This window comes from Erithacus rubecula (genome assembly GCF_903797595.1).
Source record: "Erithacus rubecula genome assembly, chromosome: 9".
Classification (NCBI taxonomy): domain Eukaryota; kingdom Metazoa; phylum Chordata; class Aves; order Passeriformes; family Muscicapidae; genus Erithacus; species Erithacus rubecula.
In genome coordinates, this window is record NC_136660.1 from 9,296,529 (window position 1) to 9,311,020 (window position 14,492).

The 14,492-nt window shown below is 41.5% G+C and overlaps 1 protein-coding gene across 1 annotated transcript; it reads right to left on the reverse strand.

The window, feature by feature from the left end:
• Nucleotides 1-1,480: 1,480 nt before the first annotated feature.
• GHITM (growth hormone inducible transmembrane protein) lies at nucleotides 1,481-11,680 on the reverse strand. Its single transcript, XM_079312371.1, has 9 exons — nucleotides 11,599-11,680; nucleotides 10,094-10,253; nucleotides 8,523-8,622; nucleotides 8,168-8,279; nucleotides 6,777-6,918; nucleotides 5,627-5,735; nucleotides 4,343-4,531; nucleotides 3,616-3,787; nucleotides 1,481-2,697 (listed from the first exon to the last, which is right to left on the reverse strand). The coding sequence occupies exons 2-9, from the start codon at nucleotides 10,220-10,222 to the stop codon at nucleotides 2,610-2,612; spliced, it is 1,041 nt and encodes a 346-aa protein (XP_079168497.1). The 5' UTR covers nucleotides 10,223-10,253; nucleotides 11,599-11,680; the 3' UTR covers nucleotides 1,481-2,609.
• Between the last annotated feature and the right edge of the window lie 2,812 nt (nucleotides 11,681-14,492).

Consider the following 14,492-nt stretch of genomic DNA (forward strand, 5'->3'; position numbering starts at 1 on the left):
AAAGCTAATTGCATTCAGTAATTTCATTCGGTGAGATCTGAATTTCCTGTTGCATTCTGCTATGCAAACTCAAAATATGTGTGTCAGTTGAAACTGGCCTTAATTACACTAGCTGATGGTGAAGAACATTTTCTTAGGAAAATGATTGGTTTATACTCCAGATAAAACTGAAGTAATGATTAAACATTATGTAGCTGCTTATTTAGATCATGATTTAAAAGGAGAATTACTTGAAACATCATAAAAAGCTGTAGAAACCAGCTATAATCAGTAGCAAAGATCAGAACTTAATTAAATTGTGGACTAAACACATCATTTATGCCTTTAATGTCCTTTGGCACACATAATAAAGAATTACTGTAGAAGGTGGGGAATTTTTAGCCAAATTCAATTTATATATTGATGAGTCATGCCTGGACCTGCAAAAAATCCCAGAGAGTTTTATAATCATAAGTAGCTCTGCCAGGTGTCACTGACGGTAGTGCTGGCTTTAGATTTTCATCTCCCATCAAATCAGAGCTGTCTTAAGGATACATATTATTTTTTGACTTTAAATGCAAAGGAACAACTCAATTTTTCTTACTCTTTTTGGAGACTAACAGTAAGAAAGTACTGCTGGTGCTGTGATCTCATCCACAGAAGCCAAGTCATACCTTTCTCACGACTGAGCACAAGTGATGCTCATGTTTCTTCAGGCACTATTTCTCAAAAGGTTATTGAATTTCCTGTTGGTGTCACTTTCCATGCAAACACCTCCCATAACCAGTGTGTTGGCTTCTACACCTCACTATTCCAAACAGTCCAGAATCCCTTCCTTGGTTCATCACTCCTCTAAAACTTCAGCCTCAGAAAAAGATCTTTTGCAACAAGCACAAATGTCAGAATTTTAGGACTGCTCCCTGTACATTTCAGATTTTGAGGACGAGCACACTGCTGTGTTTGGCTACAGTAGAAGTATGAAGAAATTAAGGGATCAAATTGCTTAAAAAGATAAAACTCTTCTGAACAGGCTACTTACAACTCACACAATCCGAAAATTTCTTCCCTCTAAGCACTACAGATGTCCCTCCAGCTGCAATAGTGCCAGGAACTAGATTGTGCTTTATAATCTTGGGGCACAAAGGAGCTGCAACAAGGTTCTTCACAATCCACTCTTTCTTCCCTTTGCTTAAAGAGTCAAAAAATACTACAGTGTGTGGCAGACATAAAAGCAGCACTGGCTGCAGTAAGTTGCCAACAGGTGACACCAACAGAACCACTAAAGCATAGCCAGTATCTTCCAGCAGGAAACACCCTCAAAAAGGTGCTGGCCAGTGAAACTGAGAATCATGTTTGCAGATTTTTTTACAGAGGAACGTACTCTCTTACAAAGAGATGTGCAACCATAACAAAAAATGTATTTATAGTACTCTTCACCAAGCTGTTGTGCAGGGGTACTAAAATATTTCTGTTAACAGGGGGAAAAGTGAGAGCAGTCAGCTTGTGAGGCTAGAATTTTATTATTCATAGGTCGATACATAAATGAAACATATTTACCAGAAACTGAAAATACGAGCTGCTGACATTAGGTCAAAGTTTTCAAGAATTCCCCTTTTGTTCCAACAAATACCAACAGAGTCTGGAAAGTATAAATTTCTTACTGTTAAATCAAATTCATTGTTAGGGAACATTCCTTCTAGACCAAATTTAACATATCAATTTGGGGAAGGAGTTAAACAGACTAAAGCACATATCACTATGGCAAATTTAGATCCTGGGGTTTACAGCATGCCATCCTCAATTCCCAGTTTCTGTGCCAATTGCACAAACTTCCAAGAGATGACCACTATGAGCTCTTCTGGACAGACCTTCATCTGCAGTACAGGAACTTAGCCACCAGAAGAAAGAAACAGATATATTGCCACTCAACAGTTTTACAAATCTAGTATCAAAATAAGCTAGCTATTATAGCCAGTCAACATTAAAGCAAGGAATTCTCATGTGTACTCCAGGAGACTGAAATTCATACAGGACAAATGCTGCATAGTTCCCACATCTTGTCTCCTTCATACTTCTTGGTCAGCTAACTTGTCAAATCCTGCCTAAACTTTTCTGAGATTTTTGCACAGGTCACAGTCATGATTGCAGTCATTGATTTAGGGCCACATGCAATTTATTAATTTCTTCTGAAGATGTCACTAAAATAAAATTTATGAAACTTAACTGAAAATTGATGCATGTAGCAGCATTTCATGAAGTAGCTTGTATCCCTATCTGCCTATGGGATACCAGTTCAAAAGTACTTTCTTTACTATGCAACAACAGTAAAAAAAAGAAAGTGAGAGTTGAACTGCCATCAAACCCCTTAAAAGGCAGGTAGGACAATTTTATTCATATATTAAAAATAATTTACTTCCCAAAGTAATGTGCAATTAGAAGCAGTTCAGACTATTTTAAACACAGATCTGGAAAGTGTATGAAGAAAAACTAAGACTGAATCACATTGCACTGAACCAATATGCTGAAATGCTTTAAAATTCTCACTTTGAGCATTACTGCTTAAACCATGAATGTTTATTTAATATGTGCACTATGTAGGCTGTCAGACAGTTGCAAAGGTGAGTCTCTGTTTACTTTTTCCTGCCACCTCCACCACCTGCAAGCATGCTGGCCACTCGGATGAAGATGTTCAGTGTATCGGTGTAGATACCCAGGCATCTAGGACACAAGAAATCACAGTTACTACTGCTGAACAGACACAGAATTATTTGGTGTTTCACACTACCATACTTAATTTTAAGAGCCTGCATGAACGAACTTTACAAAACTCAGCTATGATTGTTCTCAGTGCTTTGTATGTCAAAAAACACTTGCAATTTGTATTTTGTTCTACCAACTCTGTCAGCAAGAACTACTTATAGAAATCCTAACAGATAGTATATACTACTCTCATACAGGAGCCTCTGCTTTTATACTGATCTGATCTGTTATATATATAATATATGTATATTTTGATCTGTTCACCTTCAAGAATTTTTAAGAAAATCAGTATTACTCTAATTCGAATAAAACAGAACCAAGGAGGTAAGAATTAACCCAAGATCAGACAGATATTTACAAGAAAGTTACTTGTTAGTCAGACTTGGTTTTAACTGAGAGTCAATCCTTCCTTCCCTATCTATCACACTATTGCAGCTTTTTTATTTAGTGACAAAGACTAATAAATATTAAATGACTATGGGAAGTTTAACTTTTTTTGTCTGAACTGATACAGACAGTTATTTTCAGAAAGCAACTATAAATTCTGCCAGCAATGCTTTAGAAAACAAAAATACATTTTAGAATGTATTTCAGGAGGTATGTGACACCACACACTCAATTCTGTTTCTCATCATGATGATTTCAGTTTTAACTTCAGTAGCTATTTCCTCACTGTTGTTTTCAAACCCTGTTTCTTCACATTGAACAGCAACACACTTTTGAACAATAAACAAAAGGTTGTTTTTGAAGCATACTTCAATCTAACTGGAGGCAAATTCTTACCCAGTGTCATGGTTTAATATGTTGCAGTTAGAGAGGAAACTCTCAGGCAGTGCCTGCAGGCAGCCCTGAGAGCTGTGCTAACAGAACACTCACGCGTTGATGGGGTCGTATTTAACCACTCCGTAGACGGGCAGAGTCTCGGCCCGTTTGACCACCAGCTGTGTGTCATAGAGCAGGAACATGCCGAACAGCACCAGCCCGCCGTACACCGCCACCGAATACAGGCCGGCGCCAAAGGCTGAGGTGGGAGGCAGGAACATGGATCCTGGAGAGGAATGGACAGCAGTGCTCAAGGGAACTGGGTGCACCTGCTACTCTGACTGAGGTCACACTCCAGTCACGGGAGCACACACTCTACAGTAAGCATTCAGTAAGCATGTGGTGTGTGTTTGATGCCAAGAGCTTTACCAAATGCACACTGAAGATGTCACATACACAACCTGACCCATTCATTCTGAACACCCCAAGGAAATGTGCATTGTTCTTCAGGTGAAACTACCCATAACTACAACAATGACTAAAACACATGAAGGAAAACAAGTGGATTGAGAACTAAGACCACATTTACTGCACTCCCTACTCACAGGCAGTATCTAAAATATAAGGCACCCCTACTGGCTGTTTGTCAGACTAACATCTGCCAGAACCACAACTTCACGTTTGTTTTCAACAACAAATATGACAGAATATTTCTGCTGTGCTGGAGTTGCAAGGGCTATATTTAAGGCAAATCTTCACTGGGCAGACCAGCCTGAAACTAACTGTTATGAACTTAAGTTCATAACCTACTTTATAGGACAGTACTGAAACAGTATCTTACCGATTGAAGAGGCAATAACAAAGCCTAAGCCGATGCCAAGTGGTCCTCCCATGTTCAGGAATTTTTCACTTGGAGCACACATGGCCACAGTTGAGAGCCCCCCAACGATTCCAGCAGTGTACCAGGCAGCTCTGATCAGCAGAGGACCACCAAGGAAGGCCAGAGGAGCCACCACTGCACCCATGACACCTAGGCAAAGAAAAACAGAACACATGTAAGACTTGGAACACCACATGCCAAACCCACTTGATTTTTTCATCTCCAGTCAGATGGCATGGCTCAAACTAATCCACACCTACCAAAACACCAATGTACTTGATTGTGCTCTTATCTAGAAGGGAGTACAATAAATTAGCAACCTTAAATTCCACATTGTACTTTTTTTTAGCACTAGAATACTTCAGAAACTCATCTTGGGGAAAAAAAGACTAACAAAAGTCAACATATTGATTGGTTCACAACAGAGCTGGTAAGAAGAGATATTTAGCATGGACTAATGAACTACATAATAGCACTAGGAGCATGCAATACTGAAAACAGGGCAGATTTCTGATACAACAATTAGTTAGGAAACTAAGTCAGATTTTTTTACTAGAGGCTTGTAGGAAACGTGTATCTAGCCCATTAATAGCTCATTAGGTTGTTTCACTTAATAACAATCCCTACAATAAACATAATTTCTTCTTGACAGACATGTTAGCTCTGGAGAAGCAAATATGATTTCAGTACCCAACACCCACTTGTTTTTTCTGAACTACAGCATATTTCTGGCAGTTTTGAAAAATAAGAGCCACTGTTATTTGAAGTAGGCAACATTATTGAGAAATGCATCTGCACTAACAGCTTAAACACCTGATGGACACACATCTCAGAAGTAAACCAATACTAAAAATCTCTGTTTTTCTAGTCAGGCTTTCAAATACCTCCTACACAGATGAAGAATGGTTAGTGTAGGCAGGTGCACGTATAGAAATGGTAGCAGTAGAAAGAGTCAGAAAACCAAAGCAGCCATGAAACCATCTAGTTGTAGTCAATGTGGAGTGCACGTACCTCAAGTTTAACTTGAGCATGACTTTTAGAAGACTATGAAAAACACCAGAGCTCTGTTAAGGACACTTAAGACACCTGTCCCTGACATTCAGGTGTTCTTGCTGATCTCTGAAAAACCCCAGTTTCTCTACAGCAGTAGATAAAAATTTACTTTAAAGCTGGAGTTTTCTTAAAGTAAGTATCTAGTCACACTGGAGCACAGACATCTCTACAACAAACACTAAAACCACTTACCTGAATGCATCATCCATGCTGCATGTTTAACTACTGGACTATGTTCATAGGATATGGACCTGACCAACATCCCAGCACCAATCATGGCTGCAAAAGTTGCACCAATTGCCTGAAGAAACAGCATTATAGAGCTCAAGTTAGCATATGGACATATGGTCAGTATTCTAATCTCCTAGTCTAAGAGTCAACACTGATTCTGAAAACAGCAACCTAATTCAAAGTAGGATTATTCATCGATTTTACTCCTGTAAGGTTACAGTCAAATCCTTGAAGATCTCAGATTGCAGTAATTTTCATCTATTTTTACTCAGCCTTCTAGAAATCCAAACTTAACTGTTAAGTTGGCAACTCTTTGCTGTGCAAAGTAAGAAAAGAAAAATCCATGATTCTCTGCCCCTCACTCTCATTAAGGTACCTGAAATGTGTTAGCCTTTTCTTGTATACATTTCTCCACCCAAAACCAACACTTAGTACACAGGCTTTTGCTACCAATGATTTTTTTAACCTTGGTGCCTCTTCTTACTCATAGCTCTAAGCAGAATCATTCAACATCTACCAGACTGGTGAGAAGTGTACAACTTCTATCACCAATGATGCTTTATCAAATTAATTCCCTAAATCATGTAGGTGTTGGCATTTAACTGCTACTGTTTTGCTCCACTCAATACCCAATACATACTAACCCTACCAGTACCATTTCAGCCTTGGTAAACAGGAGATAGCTTTCACAGTGCTCCATGGGATACCAAAGGGAGGAGTAAGAATGCACAGGAACCTCAGTTTCTACTTACAGACAGCAACAGAAACTGTGCCATTAGCTTTAGGTAGCTATTTCTAAGAGGTTCTTATTTGCATTTGTACAGCTGGTAAGGATACCATAGTGCTTTTTTGCTCTCGTAATTTGTCTCTGACAAACCATCAAAGCAGTAGAGAAAAAACAGGTTAGAACCTGACTAGAATGACCAAATATTCCATCACAAAGTATCATCAGGATACCTGAACAGTCTTTATGGATAAGGGCACTGAGGCAGGCTAAGTTTTGCCTGACCTTCCACCAAGTAGTTTACATTTCTTGGGGTTTTTTTTTTATATCAACCATCATCTGGAGGCATTTCTCAGCAAATACTTGCATTTTTATAACAAAGCTTACCAGCCAGGAGCCCTTTGTCATGAGGTTCATGAGTGCAGGAGATCTGCTCACTGCTGCAGCAGACAGAGCTGTCATGCCAATACTGCCCGCAAAGTACATGTACGTAGACTGAATTCTGTCCTTCACATACTGTGGCCAAATACTGAAAAATAAACAGTCATACAGAGCTGTGCAGTTAGCAGGTTCAGAATGGACAGCAGCTAAAAACAAACAAGCTGTTAAGTGCATTCATAGCCATGGATATGAGGGAGGTTTCAAAACAGTGATGTGGTCTAGCAATGTCTGCCATGAGTTTAATATACAATGGGGACTGAACATGCCAATCTTGCTGATCTAATCTAATGTTAACTCAGTAGAAACACTGAAAATTACAATTAATGCTAACTATAATCCAATTCCAAGCAGGAAGCATCCACAGCAAACAGAGTAACTAATGCTTTTAACTACAGAAAAATAAGAGAATGGTGTGTGCATACATCAAACTGGTTTCAGGTAAAAGATCTACAGAATGTGTACTAGCACTAAACAGCTCACAAATTGCTGAGTCACAGTGCACACGGTTATCTGACACCACAGGACACAAACGTCATTTTGAGAGCTCTAACAATAGCAACAGACCTGGACATGAGAGACTAACTGCAGTATCCTTTGCAGAAAACAGAAAACTTTCCCTGCTAACACTAAAATTAAACATAATGCACCCATTTTTACCCAATTCAGTCTTGTGAGCTGTTACTTAAGGCTCGTGCAGAAAGAAATTAAGACAGTTCTACCTACTACAAGCTTTTCATAGATGCAAACAGCACATGTTCAGTATAAATGCAGACTGCCACTTCCAAATACAAATTAAATAACAATGTCCCTAACACACATTTCTCCCAAGCCTATGCTTATTACTACCCATCCTTTAAGTCTAACTATAAAGTTCTGCCATCAGCCAGGTTTTTTTTTTTTTTTCACCAAGAAGCAATTCACCGAAGTTTTAAGAACATACTTATTAGATCAAAGCTTTTGCCAAGATATGCTGTTTAACAGAGACTTTTCTAACAGCTACATTAAAGTTTAGTGAACAGCCTCATAAGATCACCAGAGAAACTGGTCTTAGCAATGCTTTTTAGAAAGCCACATTTCCTAAGTTACCTGGATGGAGTACAACTCATAAGACAAATTTATATACTCTTCACATTAGATTTAGCAAAACAAACTCACTCAGGTTACTATCCACTTAGGGCTGAATAATTCTAATTTTGCTTTAAAAACCTGCAGAGATATAGGCAGGGGTTTACTCTTCAGAGCTCAGAAAAACATAAGCACACTAGGTGATAGCAGCTGAAGGAGAGACAGACAGGGAGGAGATGTGTTTCATGAGAGAAGTGACCCATGTGACTCACGCCGCCCTTTCGATAGCTCCGGTCTCGCTGGACATGCCCATCCCATAATAGCAGAGGGCTCCCAGGCCAACAGCAGCACCTCCAGCAACAACGAATTTCCCCAGGCGGTCAGCTGTGCAGAGAATGAAAAAACACACTCTCTCATTAATGCTTTTACTGGACAGTTAACAACATCCTCAAGTGAATTTTGATGTGTCTGCAATAGCTGTTCCATTTTATCCCTCCTCCTTAAAGAGTCACTTAATTTCAAGTCAGCTCACTACCAGTTCCAGCAGTGAGAAATGTATTCCTTCTAGGAAGTTGTAAGTGAAGGTTCAAAGATTCTCACTCAGGATTTAAAGCACAGCTCCTCTACCTTTAAGTGCAGCTTCTGCAGATGGCTCAAATGCTGCTTCTTTCACTTCCTGGCCAAGTTTTCCACGCCGTGCACCTGTTCTTACTCTGGTGGAGTAACTCTGTTAGATTCAGAAATAACATAAAAAATATTTAACGAAATAATACAGAATATAATCAACTTACTTGCTACAATGAAAATTGTTAATTAATCTCTTATTAATTTGTGCTTACCTTCATACATATGAAGCAACTGTGCTCAAGGAAAACAAGTGAACATTTAAAGTTTAGGAACCTTTGTGAGAAACATTCACATATTCTAGAAGTATAGAACCAGTGCAGTGAATTCCAGAAGCTGGAATTTTCACACTGCATTTCTTCTACTCTAGTCCCACTGTACTAAAGACTGCCACAAGCTTCTTTTTTAATATAAAAACATTATTGTCACTTTTCTGTAAAAAAGTATTTTGCTTTCTACACGAAAACACTTTTTGAAGTGGGAACACTTCAATGTAAAAAAAACCCCTTGCACAATACTTGCATTTTACAGACACTAAGACTGGAAAAACAGCACATATTTTTTGCTTTCAAGTCTAACCTTGATTTATAGAACAAACCTTGAATGAAGGCCAATAAAATTCATGATTTTTAAGGTCAACAAGCTCCAAGTAATTATAGTATGCTGCTCAAAGTCTTAGTAAGTTGCAAGAGCAAAACAGAACACACTCACATTTAAGTTCAAAAACAACTTTTTAAATTTCCTGACCATTTTTACAGGAATTTTTAAATTAAAATTGCATCTGAGCAGTCAAGGACTCCCATCAAGCTGTGAATTTGTTTCAACAAATACAAAACCTACAAGCATTACTCTCATAAGCCATTAGAGCACTACAATTCAAGGGGTTTACCAGAACCCTTCATTTTGGTTGTGTTTGGCAGCTATTGAAATCCAGCCTAATGATAGAAAACACACACAAAAAACCCACCTTGTACCTACAAGCTTAGAATGCTGAAGAGGAAAATACAAAGGAGGTAAAGAATTTGCCACTAGCACTTTCATCAAGATGACAGAAGAGCAACAACAGCCCCTAAAAGTTCTGAGCTGCAGGTCTGCAACATCCTCTCTTAATGAAGAGTAAACAGTGCCACAGGATAATGACAGTCTGGTTTTTAAGAATGCTGGTTAGATGTGTGATTGTCCTGCCATAGCTTGGAAATTGCTCTAACCTAGTCTACAGCTCAGCTCACACTGGGACTAAAATAATTGAAAAGAAAGTGTTTATTTTAATGTTATATTTAAGCCTTTAATTTGGTAACAGGGAGACAGAACACCTAACTACCTCTTTTGAGCTCTTTTGCTGATTAATTTCAAGACACAAGTCAGTCATTGAAACAGAAGACTTCACTTCAACTACTCCTCAACTCCTGTGTTTTGACTGAACAACATTCTTCCTTCAGTAAATTAGAGCAGGGACCTCAAACAAGCAGAAGTCTCATCACATCATGTACTCCATCCAAAGTGATTCTTTTGGCAGTACACACAACCCTTTAAAACATGTGCAGTGAGGGCCATCAGAAAGAGAATGAGCTTACCTGGCTAGGCTGCCACAGTCTGTATGCCTTTACACTGGAGCTCCTCAGGGCTGGGGAAGCCTGAGTGATGGTGGGGCGGATGGTCTGGCATGGCAGGGCCCTCAGGCACACCAGCCTGGCAGCCAGCATGGTTGCTGAGATAACTTAACACACTGTGCTCCTGAAAATCCACAAGAAAATGTATTCTGCTGTTTTGTTACATGGTTTTCAAACAAAGCACACTTACTACTTATTCTCAACTACAACGGAACTAAAAAAAAAAAACCAACCCAAACCAACTGATCAAAGCAAATCCCTAGTAAAAACAGTATTATCAATGAAGTACTGTAATAGGAGATAAAACCTTCTTGCTTTACCTGTATTAATCTCCCAGTTCCATCAGAGACTTCTCTCTCACAATTTACTCAAAACTAAGAGCACACACTACTTTTCATATGCATAAATTAAATCAAGACCCTTTATGTACTTATGTTTGAGTTACTTTGGCAACTAACATTTGTTTTGAGACACAACACTGTATGACTACTCTGTTTGCCTAATTTACCTAAAGTTACATTTAAGTATAAATCCAAATTAGCAAACAGCACAAAATGTATGATGGAAAAACACTCGGAGAGAGATTGTAAGCCATCCTTTAAAAAATCAGTGAGCTTTATGTGCACAGTATTCTGTCAAGGTCACAGCCCAGAATACAGATTCAGGTGCAATTCTGACCAGAAAACAGTGACACCACTCACAGATAAATCGACAGCACCAACAGAACCAGCCTGTGAGTTCCACTGGTAGCATGGAAACTGCCAACTCACTGCCACAAACGGTGCACATAACACAAAAATCCCCGAGGCCCGGGAGTCACTTTAATGACAATTGCACACAACCCCTGAGATCGCGGAACACCCCAACTATCAGTGTCTTTGTGCACATGACCGGTCATACCTTATGTGTGCAGTGATCAATACATGCACAGACTATTCTAAAGAAAGGCAGGTTTAAACGCGGGTGAACACAAGCACGCACAGCACTGGGCAGCTCGCATTAACCACAGAGGAGTGACAGACAACACAACAACCCTGCTGCTAGAAAGTCACTCTGCTCTGCGGCGCAGTTACGAAACGCTGCTTTAGTAAGGGGAGGCACTTTTCAGGTACATCCTGACGGTGCCACCCAACGCAGCCCTCCCACGAGAACGACACGGCCTGCAGGAACTGACAGGGCCAACTCGGTGACTTTTACTTTCATTTTTGGAAACTGGCATTTAGAGAAGGGTAACTTCAACCGCTTTATCAAGAGCAAGGAGGACAGAGAACCGAGAGCTAATAACAGAACATTCCCACATATTAACTGACAGTAGCCTAACGTAGCGCTGGGGAGTCACAGCGCGCACAGATCCCTCCCAGCCTCGGCAGGGCGGCGGCCGGGCCCGCCTCAGCCCGGGCCGGGCCCTCTGCCGCTTTCAGCCCCAACACCGGCCCCGGCCTCAACCCGGCCCCGCAGCTCTCCCGCACCTGCCCCGGCCCCGCGCGCTCCCCGCCGCCTCCGCTCCGCCGCCGCACCAGGCCCGACCCCGGCACCGGAAGTGACGCCGAGCCGCCCCGCACGCCCGCCCGCGACTGGCTCGCTCCCCCCACGTGACCCCCGGGCCCGCGAGCGCCATTGGCCGGAGCGGCGGTGACGCGCGCGCGGCCGCCATCTTTGGCCGGGGCAGCGAGGGTTCTGGAAGCGCGCGGGCGGGCGCGCCGGCAGGGGGCGCTCGCGGGGCCGGCTCTGAGGGGGGCTGCGCCCGCTCGGTGCCGCGGGAATGGGCCGGGGTTAGTGAGGGGGGAATATAGCAAAGTATCGGCACTGTAGGATGGGTGAGTGTTCAGGAACACAGCGTTACAGCGCTGCGGGAATGGGCTGGGGTTAGTGAGGGGGGAATACAGCGAAGTGTCGGCACTGTAGGATGGGTGAGTGTTCAGGAACACAGCGTTCCAGTGCCGGCCCGCCGGCGGTGCCTGCACCCCGCTCACGGCCTCTGCCTTTCAGCCTTGTCCTTCCCAGCCTGTCAGAAAGTTCAGGACCTTTGCGCCTCCTTTCCTCACAGCACACAGCACTCCATTAGCCGGAGGTAAATCTCCCTGTCTGTAACCTTTTCGGAGTTACACCTCTCTTCCTTGTGGATACAGTCCATGCTTTAAGGCTGGTACTCAGATGAGCACAAGAACCAGTGCTCTGTGTGTAAATCACAAAAATAGATGCTGCCAGTTCTAATCCCAGCCTTGCACGGGCGCTCCACAGCGCTTCCCAGGGCTAAACATTCTGTTTGGGCTAAATTAGCTGGCAGCTTCCTTCCAGCCTCACTACAAATGTCTGAGATTTTTTTCCAAGTTTTTACTCTAATCCTAAACTGAGCCTTAGGAAGGACAGAGCAGTGCTTCCCTGGACTATCAAATCTTCAAATTGACATCAGATTTGGCTTTGGGAGCCCCTTTCCAGTTCCACTCCAGCCATAGCTCTGTTATTTCCTTCAACTTTAACACTGCATACAGCCATGGTTCTTCACTGCCAAGTAAAAGAGACTGAAGCGTCTTGGGCAGGATCAAAGACAAATATAATAGAAAAGATGTGTTGAATATAGAATTAAGTCCAGAAATAGAATGAGAGTTACAGATCCGCTTTGGTGAATTGTGAGATTTGCCTTTCTGTATCTCAGAATCTCAGAGCCTCCTTGTTTAAACTGTAAGAAAAGAAATACACTGACCTGCTAGTTCACAAAATGGAAGTCAAGATGAGAGAGATATGGAAGAGGTCTGAAAGTGCACCAGCGTGTAAGATACTGAGGAAGAATCTGAATTTAGAAGAATGAAGCAGAACACGTGAAGGGTGGAAATTCCGTCAGAGGAGGCCAGACCTGCTGGGGTTTGAGATCTGATTTTTACTCTGACACTTGTTTGCTTTGTTGGAGTAAGTGAAAATCCAGAGCTTTGGTGTCTATTGTATTGAGGTCTCCTACAGCAAAATAAAAAAAGAAAAGTTTCAGGCCATGAATATGTTGTTTATTTAGAGACTTGTAGTGCTTATTTCAGAGTTTGTAACACTTTTTAATTGTTAGGTACTAAAGGATTCATTATAATAATTAATATTTAAATTTATAATTAAGTTATTAATAGTAATAATTTATGCAAGGAATCAAACTTACCTCTTTTACTACAGCCTATAATCATGTAAAGAACTCTCCTGAGACTTTCAAATAAGATACTTATCCCAGCTTTTCCCCAAACTGTTTCTTAAATAGATAATTTTGTGAGAAGCAACCCAAATCTACACAGGGCCCACCCTGCAGCAAACTCAGCTGTTGAAGTGTTCCTTGTTGAAGAGTGCCTTGTTAAGGCCTGTATGGTGGCAGAGAGGGGCTCTCAGGTTTGCAGTGGTGCAGGACTCAAAGGAGGGGGTGTGCACCAGGTGGATGTGCTGCCATCTGGGGGAAGTCAACTGGCAGGAGAATTGGGCAAACAGGAATGCCATGAACCTCAGCAAAAGGAGGTGCAGAGCCCTGCCCTGGTGGGGAGCAGCCCCTTCCACCAGCACAGGGGCTCCCAGCTGGAGAGGGGAAGGATGCAGGCACTCTGGAGAGAGCCCTCAGAGACAGGCTGGGAAAGGTGGGGCTGCTCCATCAGAAGAGAGGGCTTAGGGCACTTCATCAGCGTGTATAAATAACTGATGGCAGGGAGTAAAGCAACCAGACCCTCGCAGTGATTTCTGGTGCCTGGGACAGGTTGCTCAGAGCATTGTACAGTCCTTCTATAGAGATTTTTCAATGGAGACATAGTCCTGAGCAACCTGCTTATGCAGGAGGGTTGGCCTAGATAATCTCCAGAGGTCCCTTCCAACCTCAGCCATTCTATGAGTTTACAAAGTATTGATGATTCCTGAAGGATCTGAAACACTTTTGGCTTTTTTAGAACTGATATACACCAATAAGAGATGTTTGGAAAACAGCAAACTGTTGTAAAAAGTTATTTTCAAAGCAACAGAAATAATAGTAATAAAAAGGAAACCTCATGAAGATGCTGTTTTTTGAAAATAAGTAACAAATCCTCAGTAGTCAGAAATGTAAACAGGAAAACTTGTACTGAAAATTTTACTTGTACATGAAAATTTCTTCCTTTTTAATTTTTTTTTTTCAATAGGCCACATTTTCAACAACATGTTTCGCATGTGTTGGAAATCTTACGTTTCTCTAGAGAAGGTTAGATACAGTGATATTAGAGGGTTAACTTCTAATTAGAAATTCTGCAAGATCAGAAAATGCCATTATGAGGGGACTTGAGTATCCTGAGGGAAGTGTGAAGTCAGCTTCAAACCCTGCATGTCTTGCAGGCAGGAGCAAGGTGAGGAACAGCCCTTCTTCACCTGCTTC